The sequence below is a fragment of the Myxine glutinosa genome, chromosome 11, assembly GCF_964187855.1.
Source record: "Myxine glutinosa chromosome 11, kmMyxGlut1.1, whole genome shotgun sequence".
Taxonomy (NCBI): Eukaryota; Metazoa; Chordata; class Myxini; order Myxiniformes; family Myxinidae; genus Myxine; species Myxine glutinosa.
In genome coordinates, this window is record NC_136271.1 from 45,714,060 (window position 1) to 45,736,848 (window position 22,789).

The window sequence follows — 22,789 nt, forward strand, 5'->3', positions numbered from 1 at the left end:
TTCCTGTTGATCAGATAAGTTTCGTTTTACTATCCAAAATGGCTGCCAAACCACGTGACCTATGACATCATCATTTTCAAACTATATGCAACAATGGTGTTAGATGATATTTGTAAAATTTCGCATCGATAGGGTAAGCGGTTTCAGAGATATAATTATTTAATATTTTCCTTCAATCCAATATGGCTGCCACACCATGTGACCAATGACGTTTTCGTGGTCATATTTTAATCGCCATGCCTAGTCAATGACACACGTAAAGTTTAAGTTGATCGCTTCGGTGGTTTGGGAGATGCTTTTTAGGGTTTTAGGTTAAATCCAATATGGCTGCCAAACCATGTGATCTATGATGTCATAAATGTAATATTTCAATACAAATATGCCATCGATCATGTGTATGCAATTTCAGATTTTTCGGATAAGGAATTCAATTAAAACATTTTGGCTGGTATACCACTTCACCAATGATGTCATCATTATCGTGATTTTGTTCCCCATTGGGAGTACTTGACAATGTGCCAAGTTTAAAATTTTTCCATTCAGCGGTTTCCAAGAAATATTTTTTTAATTATTTGCATTTAATCCTGGTGTTGGGCTAGCGGCTAGGGTGCCAGCTTAGGATCCTAGGATCCTGGGTTCGAATCCCGGTCGATTGCTGAATTAACGCCAGGGAGGTTGACTCAGCCTGTCATCCTTCCGAGGTCGGCAAATTGAGTACCAGTTCACTGGTAATTCCCTGCTCATCGGCCAGTCAACAGTAAAAGGCGACAAAAAGGGTTGGCGGCAGGAAGGGCATCCGGCCGTAAAACATTGCTTCAAAAAGGGGACCAACAAAAACAACAACAACCACGGTGCCCGAAAAAGGCCAACCCCCGCTTTGCGGGGAAAAATGGCCTCTAAAGGTTTTTTTTTTTTTTAAAATTCAAGATCTATGACGTCACAATTATCATAAGAACATTCTGCATCTCTACATAGAATACATACTTTATATTTAGGATTCCCATTCAGTTGTACACAGCTAGATAATAATGAACAGAAGATGGTGCTATAGTTTTTGCTATTTAGCATAACTAATTAATGTGCAACTTTTTTCACTGACGTGTTACGCATTCTTTATGAGTAATTTTAAAACTAAGTATATGCAAATTTTCAGCTGGATACCAGAGGTGGGTCACAAAAGTCAAAATTATAGACACATTTTGCCTGTTCGGCCCACGGTCTACACTCATGTATTTTTTTGCCAATCTTTAATGGAGAAATAGTGTTCAACAGTCGAGGGTGCGAATCTCTTTTATTTTTGATCATACGGCTAAATAAAAGTGACCATTTGTTTTTTTCGGTAAAATATTCAGGTAAATTACACGGATAAATAATAATTTTGTCCTTGTGTGCACTTATTATATACTGCCGGACCCCGCTATTTGTGGAATCCGCGTATTAGCTGTTGATAAAATACGACATGTTTCTCTATTCGTGGAAAAGTGTCCCGTGAATTCGCAGTTTGTTTTCTATTCGCGGCCATGTGCCGTGAAATTGCGGGGTTTTTTCCCTTTTCGAGGCCGTGTTACGCGAATTCGCTGTTTTTCGGGGGCACAAAAAAAATAAATACACGAACCGCGAGCTTGACTCATTTATATAACCCATCTTTCACCAGCCATGTATAAAGCGGCTGGGCATACGTACACAAAAAAAACATCTACGAGCCGTGAACCTGTCCTGCTTATACATTCACTGCTGTGTGATTTGCGTTTTCATGGCTTTTGCGGCCACAAAATTTAGCCGGACTATAATCGAGAACTTCGCAGGATGTTCCGCCAGCTACGAAAACAAGTCAACCCCGCGAATTATAGAATGCAAACACTTCATCAAATCTATTACAGTTTGCAATTTATGGTAAAAGCATCATCAGAGATCTTAAACAATGAAAACACTTCGGGGGATGTTCCATCAGCTATGAAAACATGTCAACCTTTGCGAGTTCGAGAATGCAAATGCTTCATTAAATCTATTATTGAAATTAGCAGATAGGCTCAATACGGCATCATCCGATAACATCCGCCACAAACAATGGGCAAAGTATTCACTGCCCCTGCAGATACCCACAATGCTCGCATTCCTACATATACAGACTGTGTCCCTGATCGCGATCATCCTTCTCGTCCTGTTGCTTTGACCTGTGTTTTTGACTCTCGCTCTGCTCATCGTTCAATCTTGGCTCCCAAGCACAAGACCAGTGCCAGAGATGCGCGACTACCAAAAGGCAGAAGAAAGTGATGAGCCTGAGCCAGAAAGTAGATCTGCTTGAGAGGAGAGAGAGTGCGGCCTCTGTGGGCAGGCATTACGGCGTCAACCATTCCAACATTCGCTACATATGGAAGAAGGAGAAGCCGATTCGTGAGAGAGTTTCAGCAAGAGCTGCATTGAGTACGAATGTGGTCACCCATGCCCGGAATTTCCACATGGAAAGGATGGAGAAGACTCTCAGAATATGGATCGAGGACAACACGCAGAGGAGGGACTTCATGCTGAAAACCATGATGCTGAACCGTTCCCCGAGGATGAGTTGGAGGCCATTCCAAAGGTTTCCGAGGAGGAGGAGGTGGGCAGTGATTAAGAGGTGCCGAGGTCTATCCTCACAGTCCAGTTTCTAGGCAAGTTGCTGCAGGACATGCGGGCGCTTGTCGACAGGGTGCAAGACGCTGACCCAGTCGTGGAGAGGTACACTACATGACCAAAAGTATGTGGACACCCAAACATCACACATCTCATTCCAAAATCATGGGCATTAATATGGAGTTGGTCCCGCCTTTGCTGCTATAACAGCCTCCACCCTTCTGGGAAGGCTTTCCACTCGATGTTGGAACATTGATGCAGGGATTTGCTTCCATTCAGCCACAAGAGCATTAGTGAGGTCGGTCACTGATGTTGGGGGATTAGGCCTGGTTCGCAGTCGGCGTTCCAATTCATCCCAAAGGTGGGGTTGAGGGTTGAGGTCAGGGCTCTGTGCAGGCCAGTCAAGTTCTTCCACACTGATCTCAACAAACCACTTCGGTATGGACCTTGCTTTGTGCATGGGGGCAATGTCCTGCTGAAACAGGAAAGGGTCTTCCCCAAACTGTTGCCACAAAGTTGGAGGCACACAATCGTCTAGAATGTCATTGTATGCTGTAGCGTTAAGATTTCCCTTCACTGAAACTAAGGGGCCTAGCCCGAACCATGAAAAACAGCCCCAGACCATTATTCCTCCTTCACCAAACTTTACAGTTGGCACTATGCATTCGGGCAGGAAGCGTTCTCCTGGCATCCGCCAAACCCAGATTCCCCCGTCGGACTGCCGGATGGTGAAGCGTGATTCATCACTCCAGAGAACGTATTTCCACTGCTCCAGAGTGCAATGGCGGCGGGCTTTACACCACTCCAACTGACGCTTGGCATTGCACAAAGCACATGGTGATCTTAGGCTTGTGTGCGGCTGCACAGCTATGGAAACCCATTTCATGAAGCTCCCGACAAACAGTTGTTGTATTGACGTTGCCTCCAGAGGCAGTTTGGAACTCGGTAGTGAGTGTTGCAACCGAGGACAGACGATTTTTACACGCTATGCGCTTCAGCACTCGGCTGTCCCGTTCTGTGAGCTTGTGTGGCCTACCACTTCGCGGCTGAGCTGTTGTTACTCCTAGACGTTTCCACTTCACAATAACAGCACTTACATTTGACCGGGGCAGCTCTAGCAGGGCAGAAATTTGACCAACTGACTTGTTGGAAAGGTGGCATCCCATGACGGTGCCACATTGAAAGTCACTGAGCTCTTCAGTATGGCCCATTGTACTGCCAATGTTTGTCTATGGAGATTGCATGGCTCTGTGCTTGATTATATATACCTGTCAGCAATGGGTGTGGCTGAAACAGCCAAATCCACTAATTAGAAGGGGTGTCCGCATACTTTTGGTCATGTCGTGTACCTCAAGTTCAAGAGGGGCTTGGATGATGTCCTGCTCCCATACAAAGAGCTGCATCAAAATGTTGGGCAATCTGTCAGGCAGCTCTCCATTACCCATTTCTTCAGCGCTGCTCCCTCCACCTCAAGACCATCAACATCCTCTCCTGCCTTCCTCTCCTGCCTTCCTTTCAGCATCCTCACCAGCATTCTCACCAGCATTCTCACCGGCGTCCTCACCTTCTCCTACCTCTCCTGGCTCTCCCTTAGCACACGATTTTGCTGCACTATCATTTGGGTCGCCCTCAAAGTTCGAGTAATTCATGGGATTTTAATTCATCATCATCATCACAATCATCATCATCATTTGAAAGTTGCATGTGTTTGTAAAATAAAAAATTTAAACGGTACATGATGGTGTTGTGTTTTTTTTGCTTTCACAGTACAGTATGGTTAAGAACTTTCAATAAACTAAGCGCACTCCTTCAATAAATTGGAAATGGTACTGCACCTGGTATTGTCGTATTTTTTTTTTAATTGTATGCATTTTTTGTGAAACTGTAATCATGTGCCATTTGTAGTCAAAAACATTTTAAACTTTAAAAATTTTCCTCTATGAATGAGGAACCGCTGGGAACCTATAACCTATCCCCCTTTTCCCCATTGAAACAATGCCGTGGCATACATTCAGGGGAATTTCATCGACCTTTGCGGATTTTCATCGACTTTCGCAGATTATCGTCGATATTCTCATGATTTTCCTCTCTATTCGTGGATTTTCGTGACTCGGGAATCGATCTCCCCTTTTTACATTGAAACAATGCCCCGCTATTGGCGGTTTAGCAATGAGCGGATTTTCCAGGAATGTATCTCCCGCGAATAGCGCGGTCCCACGGTACTGTTTCAGGCCGTTTGTCTGGAGCATTCCATGACGCTTTGGACAATTGGACTATACTGTATGTTCCGTACTCTGCAAGATGTATTCGGTGCACCAACTTCAACTTGTATAATAGATTTGTTAATACTTTGTATTTACTTTTCAACACTTGTACTCTGAGCTAAAAAGGCTGCTGCTGTGATTTTGCTCTATTTATGAGCTCGTTGCTACTCTAATTTAGGATCTTCATTGAAGAAAGTTCCTTTAAAAGTTATAAAAGAGAAAAAGGGTGGGGGTGGGGGTGGAGGCCCCGAGGTTGTTTGCCTCGGTGCCGGTGCTGGCTCTCGCGCCTGGGGAGGCGGCACAGCGCGCCGCCTCATCTCACCTTTGCCACCATCTTGTGTGTGTGTGTGTGTGTGTGTGTGTGTGTGTGTGTGTGTGTGTGTGTGTGTGTGTGTGTGTGTGTGTGTGTGTGTGTGTGTGTGTGTGTGTGTGGTCGGTCGGTCGGTCGGTCGGTCGGTATCTCCACATGCGGGTTTCAGAAGTTGGAACGGAGTTCTCTCAGGACAAAATCCACCTGCAGTTCGTTTTTAGTAATATTCCTTGGGATAGTTTTTAAGATCACCGTGGGGTTCTTCTTTATCATTCCTGTTGCTCCAACTCTCACTGATGCAATTTCAGCGCTCTTCAGCTGATTGATCATTTCACTTCATTGTTGAGATTCTTGTATTTGGTCATTTTCTTGATTTCGGTTTTGTTTAGGCCAAAGTCGCTGGGTACTGCCACCTCAAATAGCAATGCCGTTTTTTTTGTATCTCAGTACTATATCCAGTCACAATGCTTTGTTTTCTACGTTCATGCTCGATGGGACCATCAGGTCGTTAATGAGCATTACTTCCTTGTTTTCAATGATCGCATTTGGTTGATGTTTCCATGAGTTTTCTGGAACTGGGATATTGAATTTTTTGCAGATGTGCCAGTGGATTACTCTACATACCTTGCTGTGCCTTTGTGTGTACAGCTGTTCTGACATGTTTTTTTGCATTCCCTTTTTCCATTGCCAATGTGAAGAGGCCTAACCCTATTTTTACCATTTCAGCTGATATAAGAGCAGGTTATTTTGTTTGGTGGAAAAGAAAGCATTGTCAAATTCTCGTTCAGAATATATCTTGTGGTCACATGTTGAAGATGATTATAAGTGGAAACTTTCTTGCTCTTCACAGGAAATGCCGGAGATGAATATGCCACCCAGGAAACGAAAGAAAAAGGGGCATGATAGCAAAGGTCGTGCCATTTGCAAGTTCTTCCTGGATGGCCGTTGTGTTAAGGCATGTTCACATTCCTATGCCTTGATGTATGTTAATATAACTTAAAGTCATATTTGACATTAAAACCCGATTGAGTAGAGAAAGCTAATGATGGTTTATATATTTAGCATTGTTTGTAATGCATGGCATTGAAGTTCAAGAGGACATTTTAATTGGAAGGTGTAGCAAAGGGTGCAAAGATGCTGATCACAGAACATGCGTAAAAAGCCTAAAACGATGCAGATATTCATTCTTAGCAGCAGAATGAGATCCATCCATTCATTAGAGCATCTGAGGTTGAGCACATGAACACACAAAATCGCACGAAACCCAACATGCGTGAAGTTTAATGTTTTTTTTAAACTTCTATTACTTGAGAGCTGATGCACTCTAAAGTGTGCTGTTGCTTAGTTTTGTTATCTCTGTTTTATTCTGTCCACCTCTGTGTTTAATGAGGTTCTACCTGCTCTTACTGGTTGTTGAGGTTAATCACTGCCCTTGTTTCTGCTCTTCAGGGCGACCAATGTCAATTCAGCCACGAACTGCCAAACAGGAAGCGTGAGGTGTGCAAGTTCTATCTTAACAGCTATTGTGCCAAAGGGGATCACTGCATGTACATGCACAATATCCTTGAACTGTCGTTTGACCAATTAGAGGTCCTCCGTGATTTGTCGCAACAAAGATGGCAAAATAGGATATCACCAAGATACTTGGCAACAAATTTGAACGAGGTGCAAACATTGCCCGGAAGGATGCCATAAGAAAGATTAACTGAATGAGCTTTGGACTCGACCAGAACATTAAGAGTAAACGATTTTACGGTTGTTACATTCTGTTCCTCATTCCACTCCTATGTGATCTCTGCTTGTGTTTGTTTGTTCTTGACTGCCGTTCATGTGACTTCCCGTGCCGCTTCTTCCACGTCAGCGGCAAGTGCTTTCAGGGAGATAACTGCAAGTTTTCGCACGACGCACTCAATGACGATGCCAAAGAGATGTTGCAGAAGGTGAGTGTTGCTGATTGTACATGATGTCATTGTCATTTCCTTCCTCGTTATTAGTCCCCTACCGGTGCACACCGGAGGGGACTATAGGTTTGCACGCCGTCCGTCAGTCTGTCTGTCAGTCTGTCAGTCTGTCAGTCCGTCAGTCCATCACGCAAAGAACAGTTTTCCGGACTTTTTTTTCTAAACTCTTAATGCTAATGATTTCAAACTTGGCACATGGTTTCCTCATGATAGGTTACAGATCAAGTTCGAACTTCACGACGTTTCGATCACTTTTGACAAAGTTATGGTACTTAGAACTTAGGCAATTCTGATAATTCTTAACTCGGTGCCATTTTAAGTTTTTAATTTCCTTTAAAAAAGATTTTCTCTGCAATAATAGGACCGATTGAGATCAAATTTTCACCGTAGGGGGGACTCGGTCTAGAATATTTTAATGGTAATTATGACGTCTCAGGTCACGTGGTTCGGCCGCCATATTGTTTTTCGTGAAAACACAAAAACCCCTTTTTCTCTGCAACGGCTGAACAGATCGAGGCCAAACTTTGCAAGCAGAATCGAATACCCGTGACGAACAAAAAAAAGTCAGCGAGCATGGCGTCATGCGTCACATGGTTTCAGAGTTATGACGTTTTTAAGCATGAACCTTTAAAACCGAGCTCCTCCCTCATTTTTGATCCAATCGAGGGGAAACTTCACAGATCTGTTCAGCATGTCAGTCTACTAAAATGTCCTTTTGGATTTTGCGATAGGGCACGTGGTTTGGCAGATATCATTAATTAAACGAAAATATTTTAAAAATGGATATCTCTTGAATCGCTAGTACCTCAGATCGTGAGTTGATAATTATATAATTCACACAGTGCAATACGTGCAGGCTGCTCCACGGAGCGACCTTGCGGGCTTATCAACAAGGCAAGGCGTGACACACATGTGTCTCAGCATACCTCAGATCAAGTTTGAAAACCAGCATCAACCGTGCATAAATTTGCATATTCGATCATTTTTGACAAAGTTATGGCACTTTGAACTTTGGTAGGGGACATGTATTGCAGCGCAATTCTCAGAATGCTTGTTATTATTATTATTATTATTATTCATTGACATTAGGAGGAACGTCGTCAAAAACAGGGAAGATTATATTTATAAGTGTATAAACAAAGTCGTAGCCAGTATTGCTTTGAACAGTTGTGAGCCTCGTGTTTGTATAAATATTTAAACGCTCAATGTAAAACCCGCGAATCCGGGCCAGACATCTTTGATGAAACGTTATTATTTATACCTTACTACGTCCTCCTCTGGATACTTGTATGTTTTTGCCATGTGATCTGAGGCATAATTGTTGGAACAGCCATATTTTTTCAGCTTGAGTTTGTATCCAAATTCCGTCATCAAAGCTGTGTTTGTTTGGGCTCGGAGGAATCTTGCTGGAAAATGAGCAAAACAGAACTGAGAATTTTATCAGCTCATTCCACTCTCTTCTCAGATATTCAGAAATGTCAAAATATTGCTTCTTTTTTCCTTCCACCACTGAAGATGGCCTGAGGTTATGTATTCACTGTTGTTTGTCTGTCTGTTTGTGAGCAGGATATTTCACAAAGTTATTGACGGATTTGGCCGTAATTTGGCGGACAGGTTAGGTGTGTGACTTGGACGAATGGAATAGATTTTTGTGAAGTTCCAGATCTGGATACTATCATTTTTCTTTAAAGCGCTTCTCCACCTTTGAGAGATGGGGCCAAAATCGATATATAGCACAGTATCTAAAAACGTTATGGACGGATTCGGCCGAAACTTGGTGGACATGTTGGGTATGTGACAAGGACGAATTGATTCAATTTTAGTGAAGATCTTGATCTGGATACCATAATTTTTATGTGATTCTTCACAATTGAGAGATAGGGCCAAACACGATATATGTACTGTGTAGCATGATATTTCAAAATTATGTTGACTGGTTATTGCAAAACTTGGGGTATGTGTTGGGTAGGTGACGAGAACAATCCGATTATATTTTGGTTCAGGATCAGGATGCAGATCCGGCCTATCAGTGGGATACAAAACTTAAACTGTTCAGCCTAGCGGAGGTATTCTCTCTTCCGAGTGCCGTGCTAGTTTGCTCTTACGGATTGCGAGGCAACGCTAAGGCGCAATATTGCTAAGTCAAAGACAAATGTTAAGGGACACAGCTTATAAATCAAAGTTGAAAACATGTTGTTGTTCCCACATTGCACATCGTTAAGAGCAACGCCAATTCAAGTTATCATCATACATCATGATCCGTTCTGTGTTACAGCTCCTCCATGAGACAAGAGACTCTATACAAAACATAGGGGCAATACCCCTAGCGCTCACCTGGTAGAATAAACAGTATACTGCACCAACTAAGGGTATTTTAAGCCGATTTCAATGGTTGCTAGAAGACAGGGCAGCATGTAGAATCATACTAACATAATCATAACACTTTAAACAAAAAAGAAAAAAAATACCTATTTTGGGGGGCAACCCCGGGTAAACCCACTTATACCCCGACTTTTTTTTAATGCCGTGAACAAACTTTAGTCACAACACAACAAATGTCATTTGTGCCAAATTTGGTCGCAATCTCCTCAGCGGTTTCGGAGAAGAAGTGTCAAGTGTTTACGGACTGACGGACTGACGGACTGACGGACTGACGGACTGATGGACTGACGGACTGACGGATGGACGGACTAACGACACGCCATCGCATAAGCTCCCCTGAACTTCGTTCCAGGTGAGCTAACTAGAACGCCATTCAGTAAAGTTCATACCTCTGCCAGGCTGAACAGTTTACGTTTTGTATCCCACTAATAAGCCGTTTCTGCATTTGGATCTTAACATAAATCTAATCGGCTTGTTCTTGTCGCCTACCCAACTCATCCAACTAAGTTTGTTCTGAATCGGTCCATACCTTTTTGAGACATGGTGTCTCAAAAAGTTATGTTTCGTTTTTGTTTTTTGTTTATCGTTTTGGCCGTCCATTGGTGGAGTCAATGGTAAATTCCAGTATCCGATTCTGTTTCTTCACCCAAATCAAATCAATTCCTCCTTGCCACACACCCAACATGTCCTCCAAGTGTTGTCCAAATCCGTCCATAACTTTTTGAGATAATCTGTTCACGGGCAGAAAAACATTGATGAAAACATAATGTCCATCCACCTTCGATGGCGTAGGTAATAAAGCTTGTATTTATTATGTTTGTACACACTACAGTATCTGCTTGCAGTCTGCAAGAATGCCCCACTTCTATGTATATGTACTTTATGTTTGTAATCCTCCAACCGTTAGGCACATAGGATTTCATTGGAGTTTCATTGGTGAGGGTAACAATGGATGAGGGTAACAACGTGTCGCCATTCTGATTCGGTATACTCGACTGAGTATGCAGGAATTTGTAATTTGATCAGGGTGCCGCCGATAACTTGCCTACTTTTGTGAAAGACACTGCAGCATCTTTAATTTCCACTAACTAATCGCGGCAGATGGATGGACGGCACACACATTGATTAATCATCCTGCATGTTAAACACCAGGATGGCAGTATATATGTGGGTCAAGATTCAAACCCAGGGTAAACAGCTCAGAGGCGAGTGTGCGTACATCTAGGCTATTCTGCCGGCTCTTTGTCCTTGCTTCCCACGGTGGTTAGCATCCATTGAGCAACGATCTGTTGAGACCATCAAATTAGTTTGTTCACATGTGAAAATGTAATTTATTTTTATGTAATGATGATTGTAATTACTGCTCTCCATTGGCACCTCGGCTGGGAATTTTTAAAGCAAATATTATCCTGTCATCATTAACCAACTAATTATTTACGTTTCATTTTCATCCTTATGTATATTGCGCAGGTGCTGGACTGTGAAGCTGAGGCCTATGCTGAGGATGAGAAGGAGGTTGAAGAACTCAAGAAGCTTGGCATTACACCACTTCCCAAGCCTCCACCAGGCATTGGTCTCCTTCCCACACCTACCGGCCCATCTGGTTACTCTTCTGGAGGACACCACCACCCTCCACCTCCCCCCCATTCCTCTCCTGGACAACGCGGATCACACATGGGACCCCCACCATCTAACATGGGGGGTATAGGCCCGGCGGGAGGAACAGATGGTCCAGAAGGTCCTGATTGTGCTGAAGATTTTGACAATGCAGAGGGGCTGGATGGTCCACCTGGGCCGCCACCTGGTCCAGGGGGTTGTATTGACAGAGGGAAAAAAATCCCTTCGTTATTTGAGATCGTTGTAAAACCTACTGCACAGTTGGCACAGAAGATGGGTGTCAGGTGGGTTGTTCAGAAGACAAGCTCATTAGGCATAATGAATGCTTTGACCTTTAAATCCCTCACCACTCAATGATTAATTTACATGCACGTCTTATCGCTCCAAGGACTGTGTGCTCACTGACGTGTGGGCACAAGGAAAACTAACCATGATACCATTATAGTGTATGCTTCGTGTTGCTTACTTTATTTATGCAGGAATAATCAGTCATTTGCTGAAAGAGAGTGTAACTTGCTTCTTGATCTTGTTTTCATCTTCATTCACACTCTGGCCTTCCTCTTGTTTTCCTTGACCTACAGACCTGGATTCCAAGGTTCTGGGCAGCCACCACCACCATTTGGTGGGCCCGATAGCCCAATGCATCCTCCGTTTGGTCCAGATCACATGGGCATGCATGCATCTGGCCAGGAAGGAATGGGCCCAGGTGATGAGATGATGGGTTATGATGACACTGATTGCATGACAGACAATGGCATGATGGGTCATGACATGATGGGCCATGACATGATGGGCCACGAAATGATGGGGCCAGAAATGATGGGCCCCCCTCCAGGCATGCCGATGATGAACCCAATGCAGAACATGAATCCTATGGGGCCTCCACCCATGTGTGCACCCATGGGACCTCCACCAATGGGACCCCCGCCTCCAATGATGCCACCACCAATCGATATGATGACGGGAGGTCCTCCAACCCTTCCACCACCACCACTGCCACCACCAGTGTTACCTGTGCCTGGCCAGCTTCCTGGGCCAGCAACGAACGTGGCCAACGTGGCCAGCATTCTGGAGACATTGCTCGCTTTGCAAGGAAAAGCAAATGAGGATGGAAGCTGTTCAGGTAATGCTTCATGTTCATATTTTTTGTTATATTAATATAAATACTCTGGATTAGGGGTGTTACTACAACAAAACAATCCTTGCACATGAAAATGTAATATTTATCCTGTTCATATTGTGTAATCATTATATCGGACGTCACGCAAAGTTTGTTGTACCCCATGCACATGCACTTTGGCCCTAAGACCAAAATGCATGCTCGAACAAGCCTCAATGCTGTTTCTGTATTCAGGCATCAAAAAAACAAAAGCGAGTTTTTTGCAAAATTTTAACCACAAATCTCTCAAATGACCTTCGTGCGATTTGTCACATTATTGCTCTGGTAGCTTTGTACACATATTGGTAAAATTCATACGCAGATGCTTCAAATACAGAAATTTGAACAGGTTATATTCGATTCCGTTTCAAATCAACTTGAGAACTAGAACGGCATTCGGTGGAGCGCATACCCTCCGTCAGGCTGACCAGTTTGTTTTGTATCTCACTGATAGGCTTAACCAAAACCAATTGGCTTGTTCTTGTAACCTACCCAACTCATCCACCAAGTTTTGTCATAATCCGTCCACAAATTCTTGAAATATCGTTTTTGGTCCCATCTCTCAATTGTGACTCATCATTTAAGTTTGAGTATCTGGATCCGGATTTTCATCAAAATCTAATCAATTACATTGATGAACAGGATTAAATAATTAAATTGATATATGTGGGAAAATTACACGCCCAGACCAGGAATCGAACCCAGGTCCTCTGGAAAACCGTACCAGTGCTCTGCCTGGTGAATTGTACCAGTGCTCTGCCTGGTGAATTGTACCAGTGCTCTGCCTGGTGAATTGTACCAGTGCTCTGCCTGGTACGGTTTTGGTTTGTTGGCTTTGGTTTCAATGGAAACCAAAGGTGGATGGAGGGTTATGTGTTCACCCCTGTCTGTCCGTTTGTGAACAAAATATCTCAAAAAGTTGTGGACGGATTCGGAAGAATTTGGCAGAGATGTAGCGTATGTGACGAGGACGAAATGATTAGATTTTGGTGAAGATCCGGATTCGGCTACTAGAATTTTTAAAGTGATTCTTCACCATTGGGAGATAGGGCCAAACACGCGGAGGTATGCTCTCTACTGAGTGCCGTTCTAGTTACCCCTGTATCACAGTCTCGGCATCTCTGCACTCGCCCATGAGAAATTCTGGGAATCTCCTGGGATTGTAGAAAATGTACATTTTGAGATTTATTTTGCACAGATCCAACTGAAGCAATGATTTTGTGCAAAGCAAATGTTGCAAGCATTGTAAATCTGCAACATTCTATAATGAGTGATTTCTCATGCGACTGCTTACTTGCTTACTTTACCAGGTCACACATCAGGTCAATCTTAAGAAGTTTCATTTGCTTCAATAACCTAGCAAAATAGATACGTAGGATTTTATTCTTCTTCTTCGAATCCTGTCCTTCATTTTCAATGGAAACCGATGAATTAACCTGATAATGACCTGCTCTTCTTCTTCACCCAACAGATTTCAACCTTGAGCAGGGCTTGACTGACACCAACCTCTCTCGATTGCTGGATATAATGGGACCAAGTGTAGGTGAGGGCGAAGTCCGTGAAACGTCTGGCCAAGATGGGGCTGGAGCAGACACAACTGGACCCGAGAGCAACCAGAGCGAGCGAGTCGTGAGGGCCCCAGACTTCTTGCCAGCAGCCCAACGTGCGTTATTCTTGCGAATCAAACAGCGAGAGGAGGAGCGCGAGGAAGCAAGGAAGTCAAACCGTGCTGATGGAAAAGAAAACGAAGATGAAGGTATATACATGTAAATATATTGTTACGGATCCGGGGGACGGCACTCCCGTTAGCAAGGGGGGGTTTAATCCCCTCGTCGTTTTAAGCTGGCCGTCCGACCGGTCCTGGTACTTGTAACACTCGTTTGCGGGGTGGGACTGATCAGGGTTATTGGTCCAGGTATTAGCCTGAATACCTTTATCAATCCCTCCGCAAAACAGGGAGACAAGTACCGCTCGAATCCCGGACAAGATGGTATTTGCCAAGCGGTTTAGCAATCCGGAATCCGAGCCGTTAGCAATTGACTAAACCCGATTGTAAGTGGTTCTGCCAAAATCGTGCCACAGATATTCAATAGGGAAAACACGAAGACGATCGGACGAGAATGAAACCAAAGTAAGGAGGAACAGGTATTTATTATTAACTATACAAAAACCAAAGGAAGAGCAGAAATAAAAGTAATACACAGGAAAAGAAGACACAGTGCAATGCTTAAACAGGCTTACTTATACCCACAGGACAATACAAACAGACTCACACGAATAGGGAATTGCAGGCAGGAATGAATGGAGGGATGAGAAGGGTCCGTGCAGAACGGCCGGGCTGCTCGCAGCAGCGCGTCAGAGCTTCACACGGCAGGGCTGCTCGAAGCAGCGTCTCCGGGCTTTACGCAGCTTGGTCTCTCCTGCCTTCTTATGCGTCTTTCGGTGCTTTTTGGTAATCCGCCTCTGAAGCTCATCTGCCACCTCTCCTCGCTCATCTGCATGGGGGCCTCGCGCCAAGGGTTTTATAACCACCCCTGTGGAACTTTCTTGAACTTGCCAGATGTTCCTTGCCACGCCCCATCAAGCCATGCCCACCGATTCCTGGTTGGTCACCAGGGGCTCTCTGGTTCCACCTTTGATGACGAGGGCTCTCTGGCTCCACCTTTGATGACGAGGTGGGGCCACGCCCTTCTTCTCCGATCCTGGCCTCGTGGGCAATGGAGTTTTGGCGCGATGTGGAGCCAGTAAACACAGCCCCATACAACTTACTGGCACTTTTTTGGAGGCCATTGGGGATATTGAAACGTAAAGTAAAAACCTTGTCGGTAAATTGATGGGTAAACCAAAGTAAAAACCAAAGAAACCTTGTCGTAAAAAGGCGACAAAAAGCGTTGGCGGCAGGAAGGGCACCCGGCCGTAAAACATTGCTTCAAAAAGGGGACCAAAAAACAACAACAACCACGGTCCCCAAAAAAGGCCAACCCCCGCTTTGCGGGGGAAAATGGCCTCTAATGGTGGTTTAAAAATTTTTTTTATTGGGGATATTGAAAGGGATCTATCTCATTTGATTGATGCAACGTAGAGTCGACTATTGGAAAACACAACCTTACCTGTAACACATACTAATGATATAACTATGAAAAGGGCCGATGATTCGCTACGTGTTGCAATGTGGACTAACTAAGGTGCAATTATTTCAATTAACAGCCAATTAAGGGGAAATGTACACAGGGGTTATTTATAAGGGAATTTATGACTAAATTTACATGTGAAGGTTCTAAAAACCGCATCACAGCACCCTCATTCCTCACGGCACGTCTCGGGCCGGGGAAAAAAAACTTTAACTTAATGTGACACCCTCCACTATTAACCTTGCCCTTGAGTGCGACAGTTTTAAAACACAATTAAGTATGTCCCGCCTGCTACGTTGCATCCTGCCTAACAGATTCGCACCCACACAATTAACCGAATTGCGGAATTAATTTCAAACTACACATGTACGGTGGGGAGCATTATTTACAAGACATTATTTTGACTATTTACAAAACGCAACCCAGGACCTGTCATTTCTTTGGGAGACAAAAGAAAAAGAACCCTGTGGGAGGGAAGAGAAAGCATGCACTGCATCGATACACCACCTCTACATGCCCGGGGATGCAGGATTGATATTGCAATGCATCCCCGAGCATGCAAACACCAAAGCACCAATCAAGCAAGCACCAATCAAGCACCATCCAGTGCTACATTGCACACACAATAAAAAACAAACTGATGGTCTTGTTCTTGTTCTGCTCCCTCTGCTGGCCGATGTTTCTTCCAGATGTAGTCGTTATTGGTGGCTTGCTGCCTATTTGCAATAATAACAATAAAAAGCACAAAACGTGTCCATTTTTTATTTATAGCCCACAGGGGCTAACTATGGGTGGTCCACCTGTAGGGCAAAAGGGGCCACCTCTCCGTGGTCCGCAAGCAAACTTTTCTGGGCCATCGTGGCCGGTCCCAGCAGAGGGGCCAGGCCCCAACACGTGGGGTCCATGAGTGGTGGTCGGCCACAGTACCGTGGTCCATATGGGTGCGGTGCTTGGCCACAAGACGTGCGGTCCATAAAGGGGTGCATCGATCCAGGCAGCTGGCAGCTGCGGCTCGGACACACAAATGCGGCTCCCGTACGCTCTCCCTCAGTGCCCAGAGAGCACGGTCCATGGGTGGGGGGGGGGGGGGGGGGGGAGGAAGACAAAGCAGAGTCAGCGATGGGTAAGGGCGCAAGGGTACACATCAAGCAAGGCAATGCAGAGTGAGGTGCGCCTGGAGATCGAGCGGAGAAAGCTCGTCCTTAACGTAAGTCACCCCCCCCCGTCACCTACTCTACCCTCGCCCCTTACCCCGTATTTACACAACAATTTACAAATTCGTCTCTATCGTCTCGTCTTCCCCATATCTCCCCTAATACCAAATTGGTTCACAATCCCTCTAACCAACCAAATTTGCCATCACCCAATTCATCATCAATCCCTCTTAAGGAGGAAGAGATGGAATACCAAGCACAATGTCTCACCCACGTCATGATGCGTCTCACATTCCCAAAAACATCTGCACAAAAATATAACCATGGCATGGTGTGGAGCACTATCATCACCTCAGGTGAGTGGATGTAGATGGTGCGAGGAGATTTTTTAAAAATCCTAACTACTTTCTAAATGACATTAACACACTTTACACTACCCGGGGTCTTTCCCTGCCAAACCATTGGCCGTCTTCCTCTATGCGGTTCTAAAAACCAAACTCCCATTGACCAAACTGTGGTGCTCATTAATTTGGGGTCTCACTCCCCCGATTCAACTCCCTGTGCCTTTGCACAATTTCAGGACTGGGTCGTCTGGCTCCCCCAGCAGGTCTACCCACCTGCACACCTCCGCCACTGCAGTTGCCTCCGAGCTTACCTGCTCCTTTACCCTAACCTATCTAACTGGGGAAGGCCCTCCCTGGCACTTACCCCCTCGGTGCCCTCTCTGGCACTGGGCTACCCGGGTCCGTCCTCCGGATCCTCGGGCCCCACTGAACAACTCTACCGGCTCCCAGAGCCTACCTGCGGCCTCACTTGGCCAACATCCTCACAGTGGCGGAGTGCCCATTTAACCACACACACCAACAGGCCACACGCCCAGCCATTTCCACGTCACTAATGCACCCATCCAAACACCATTCTACCACACGCACCACAGATGCCAATATCCACCACAATTTACCTACACCCTCTACCTAACTCTTAAACTACCCTCCCCGGGTATTCGTGATAAGGGTCCATCTTCCCCATCCACTCCCTTCGCACCAACCACTCCACTCCACGTTTTCCACACTACTCTCTCCACACCATCCATTCCATACTCCATTCCATGTTAGCTATTTCACACAACCATTCTCCATACACCTGTTCACTTGCACACCTGTGCTCACACACACCTGGTGGCTCTTGCATCCTCCTTTCCACCCAGGCTTCTTCATTCACTACAATGCCATTCACCCACAATCGCACCATACGCTGCTCCATCACCTCCTTCACACACACACATCCCTCACGAGCAAATCCTCATTTGCTCAACACAAAGATTCTCACACACACGGCATCATCTGATCTACCTGGTGCCCTTCTAAAACTTGCGCTTCCCAGTCGCCCCTTATATTATTGTGCTCCCTCGTCATTATCATCCAACTAATCTACCTACATCCCCTACTACAGGTATCATGTCGCTACTTAACCCTACCGTTACCTATTGTCATCCTTCTCTAGATCCCTAATCATTTATCCAAACCCTCCCTCGGCGAGCTTACACTGCCAAACCCCATAATCTATAGCTCATGTGCCTGGGGGATGTGAGGGATGGCGGATTTGCCATCCCTCCACATCGGCTATCTCTCAATATTAATTTTGCCCATCCCATTTTTCTGCCAATCAAATTTACCAATCATGCCAATCAATTTACCCATCAAATTTTGCCGATCAAATTTCACTACCCCTACCATCGTCCATTATTCTGAGCCTTGGTGCGTCGTTACATGCTCAAAGCTCGGCTTCGCAAAGCCGAGCAATGAACGCGGGTGGTTTGTTTCCTGCAGTTGGATCCGTCTGGCACTCGGTTCAGGGGAGGGGGTTTGCTCGGGCCGAGATCCCACGGTCCACCTTGGCGCAGAGCCTTGCGGTCTCCTGCCCGATGGTCCAATCTTGCCCGGCCGGAACGCTGCAACCACAAGGGGGCGCCGTGCCGGCCCTTCCTACCTTCCCTCGAACCGGGCCGCCCGCTCCGCTTAGCAGAGCGCGGACGCGACCGTGCAGGGTGAGGCCCGGCCCGGATCGAGCACGGCGGTTCTTTTGAAACCGCCATGATTACGTCCCCCGCCGGTTCCCGCAGCACCCAAAGCCTGGCACGGACCGAGGGCTCACGTCGGCTAAACGTCGGTCTAACCGCTGCTCCGTTTAACGTCGATGCTCCCCGTACATACTCACACCACTCGTTCCTTTTCCTCCTCACACAGCCAGGTGTCTCCATACACTCCGTCATTGCACCTTCTCTTACACACCACCCAGGTACACTCATTCCGCTCACAGACTTCGTTACACACCTGACCACCGCACACCTTGGCGCACACTTCAACACACCTCACGCCCACTCCTCGGTCACATCCTCTGTGACAACCATGGGTGTGCACTCTTTTGCACACCCAATCACGTGCTTAAATGTGCCCTCCCGCACCCGCGCCACCACCAACTCACTCTCCGTGTCACTCTCACCACCACACTCTGTCGTGCGTTCACTCTCACTCTCGACAGCACACTCACTCCTCGGCGCACACTTTTTCCTCACACACACCTCCGTTCCACACCTTTCTCGCGCACCTTCTTGCGCACACTCTCCCGTTACGTCCTCCGTAACACTCACCACAGGTGTGCACTCTTCTGCACACCAAATCATCACCGCACACCCTTGCTCTCCAATACCTCTCACACTCCCCATAGCCGCACATCTTTGCACACACCCTCCGTCCATGCACTCTGCACCTGTTGCACACCTCACCAGCGGCCTTTCACGAACGCCCGGGTCTAGCCCAACACCCAAGCTCACTGAGTCTCCCCTCACACCATATACATTCCCGAGCATATCGCCACTCACCTCGGCACCTCTTCTCTTCCGCTCCTCCTCCGCCACCTGCAAACTCTTTATTTGGTCAGAAAGCACATCATCACGCTGTGAGCACAGACCTTGCACCAATTCCATCACCTCCTCCTTTATCTCCTTCTCAGTCTCCCTCCGTCTCTTCTTAATTTCACTTACTCCCTCTTCCACTTCCTCTAATTTTTGTCTCGCCTCTTTTATTTCCCGGTGCGCCCCTTCCATTTCTCCCTCTAAGGCCACCTTGGTCGTTTCTATGTGCATTCTGACTTCCCGTTCCTTCGTCTCCATTGTCTCTGTCACCTCGTCCAACCTCTTTGTCAACCCCTCGTGTACCATCTGACATTCTTTCTTTGTCGCCATTAATTCCTTCTTTATCTCCTTTTGCGTCGCTTTCAACCCCCCTATTATCGCCGTGTTCTTTTCCACCTGCTCCCCTAACTCCTTTTGTCCCACTGTCAGCTGCTCCACTCCCCGCGTCAGGTCTTCTATTCCCCCCTGTAACCTAGCCGTGCTGTTCCTCACCTCTTTCTACATGCGCTCCTCACCCCGCTTTACCTCCTCGCGTACCCCCGCGACCTATTCGCTCACACCTCACCTTATATCCTCCCCCATCTCTCCCATCTCTTTGGTAGATGCCGCCCTCATCTGCTCCAAGTCCCCCTTGTGGGTGTCCAATTTGGTTTCTAACCCGATTTTTACCTCCTCTATCTGATTCCCCATCTGTTTAATTTCCCGGGCGGATTGCTCCCCCATCTCCCTCAATTTGCCTCCCATCTTGTCTTCTAACCCTGTTAACCCATTCTTCACCCTTTGCATTTGGTCCTCCTAGACGGCCATCCTATTTTCCAACCCCGTTAACCCATTCTTCATTTCCCCAATTTGATTACCCATGTCCTCCAATTGGCCCCCTAATTTACCTTCTAGCCCCCCAATTTTTCCGCCGAGCCCCCCGATTTGGCTTCCCATGTCATTTCTCAATTCCCCGATTTGGTTTTCTAATCCCCCAAATTTACTGTCCAACTTCCCAATTTGGCTTCCCATTTGCTCCCCCAGCTTATTACTCCGAGCATCCATTTTATTTTCCATTTGCTCACCCATCTTGACCATAAGGGCCTCCATTTGCATCATGAAGAGGTTCAAATCCACCGGTGCCGTGGGCGTGGCTGCCGCAGCCACGTGCCAGACGCCATTTTGTGCGCCTCTAACCTCGTGCGCGACGCCGCCATCTTGTGCGCCTGAAACACCCTCTACCGTATTCGTATTGCTCACCACCTCCAATTCCTCCCTGGGGTCCTGGGTTTCCTCTAAACCCTCTTCTTCTACCCCCACCGGCATCTGACCGCCTTGATCATCCATGGCACGACTTTAATTTAGGATATTAGACAAAATTTCGGCCGCTCGTAATTTTGACCAAATTTTTCAAGGTGGATTAAAAAATTTGGTTCGGGTCCAAATTCCACTCCTGACACCAATTGTTACGGATCCGGGGGACGGCACTCCCGTTAGCAAGGGGGGTTTAATCCCCTCGTCTTTTTAAGCTGGCCATCCGACCGGTCCTGGTACTTGTAACGCTCTTTTGCGGGGTGGGACTGATCAGGGTTATTGGTCCAGGTATTAGCCTGAATACCTTTATCAATCCCTCCACAAAACAGGGAGACAAGTACCGCTCGAATCCTGGACAAGATGGTATTTGCCGAGCGGTTTAGCAATCCGGAATCCGAGCCGTTAGCAATTGACTAAACCCGATTGTAAGCGGTTCTGCCAAAATTGTGCCACAGATATTCAATAGGGAAAACACGAAGACGATCAGACGAGAATGAAACCAAACTAAGGAGGAACAGGTATTTATTATTAACTATACAAAAACCAAAGGAAGAGCAGAAATAAAAGTAATATACAGGAAAAGAAGACACAGTGCAATGCTTAAACAGGCTTATTTATACCCACAGGACAATACAAACAGACTCACACGAATAGGGAATTGCAGGCAGGAATGAATGGAGGGTTGAGAAGGGTCCGTGCAGAATGGCAGGGCTGGAAGCGAGCGGCCGCCGACTCCCCGCACTCGGGTTCTCACGGCCGGGCTGCTCGAAGCAGCGTCTCCGGGCTTTACGCAGCTTGGTCTCTCCTGCCTTCTTATGCGTCTTTCGGTGCTCCTTGGTCATCCGCCTCTGAAGCTCATCTGCCACCTCTCCTCGCTCATCTGCGTGGGGACCTCGCACCAAGGGTTTTATAACCACCCCTGTGGAACTTTCTCGAACTTGCCAGATGTTCCTTGCCATGCCCCATCAAGCCATGCCCACCGATTCCTGGTTGGTCCCCAGGGGCTCTCTGGCTCCACCTTTGATGACGAGGGCTCACTGGCTCCACCTTTGATGACGAGGTGGGGCCACGCCCTTCTTCTCCGATCCTGGCCTCGTGGGCAATGGAGTTTTGGCGTGATGTGGAGCCAGTAAACACAGCCCCATGCAACTTACTGGCACTTTTTAGGAGGCCATTGGGGATATTGAAAGGGATCTATCTCATTTGATTGATGCAACGTTGAGTCGACTATTGGAAAACACAGCCTTACCTGAAACACATACTAATGATATAACTATGAAAAGGGCCTATGATTCGCTACGTGTTGCAATGTGGACTAACTAGGGTGCAATTATTTCAATTAACAGCCAATTAAGGGGAAATGTACAGAGGGGTTATTTATAAGGGAATTTAATACTAAATTTACATGTGAAGGTTCTAAAAACCACAACAATACATACAGTCACGTGAAAAAGTAAGTACACCCCATGTAAAGTTTTGACTTTTTCAACATATTTCAATATACAGCTATTTGATCTTCATTTCAACAATATTGAAAGATAAAGGTGACATACAACAACAACAACAACAACATGCATTTTAAGGCCATTTTCCCTGCTAAAGCGGGGGTTAGCCTTGCGGTCCCCATGACAATCTTCTGCATCTTGCCCTATTTTCTGCATCTCTCCTTGTTAACCCCCTTGCCCACATTTCTTCTTCCACCATCTTTGCCCAAGTCTTTCTCGGTCTTCCCCGTCCACTACTTCCTTCTACATTCATTTCCATCACTCTTCTCAACCAGTCACTTTCATCCTTCCTCAACACATGACCAAACCATCTCAACCTGTTCCTCTTCACAACATCAAGCACAGGCTCTATTCCCATCATTTTTCGCAATTCATCATTTGTCTACCTCTCTCTCAACGATACTCCGCACATCCATCGAACCATTCGCATTTCCACCCTTTCCAACCTTCGTTGCTGCTCTACGTTCATTACCCATGGCTCGCTCC

At 46.1% G+C, this 22,789-nt stretch overlaps 1 protein-coding gene across 1 annotated transcript in view; it reads left to right on the plus strand.

Moving 5' to 3' along the window:
• The window catches only part of LOC137436632 (zinc finger CCCH domain-containing protein 4), a 68,044-nt gene that overhangs the window by 27,299 nt on the left and 17,956 nt on the right, over nt 1–22,789 (plus strand). Inside the window, exons 6-11 of the mRNA XM_068130596.2 lie at nt 6,038–6,142; nt 6,637–6,745; nt 7,018–7,127; nt 11,001–11,431; nt 11,729–12,270; nt 13,778–14,062. Coding sequence (XP_067986697.2) covers nt 6,038–6,142; nt 6,637–6,745; nt 7,018–7,127; nt 11,001–11,431; nt 11,729–12,270; nt 13,778–14,062 — 1,582 coding nt within the window. The remainder of the gene's footprint in view (nt 1–6,037; nt 6,143–6,636; nt 6,746–7,017; nt 7,128–11,000; nt 11,432–11,728; nt 12,271–13,777; nt 14,063–22,789) is intronic.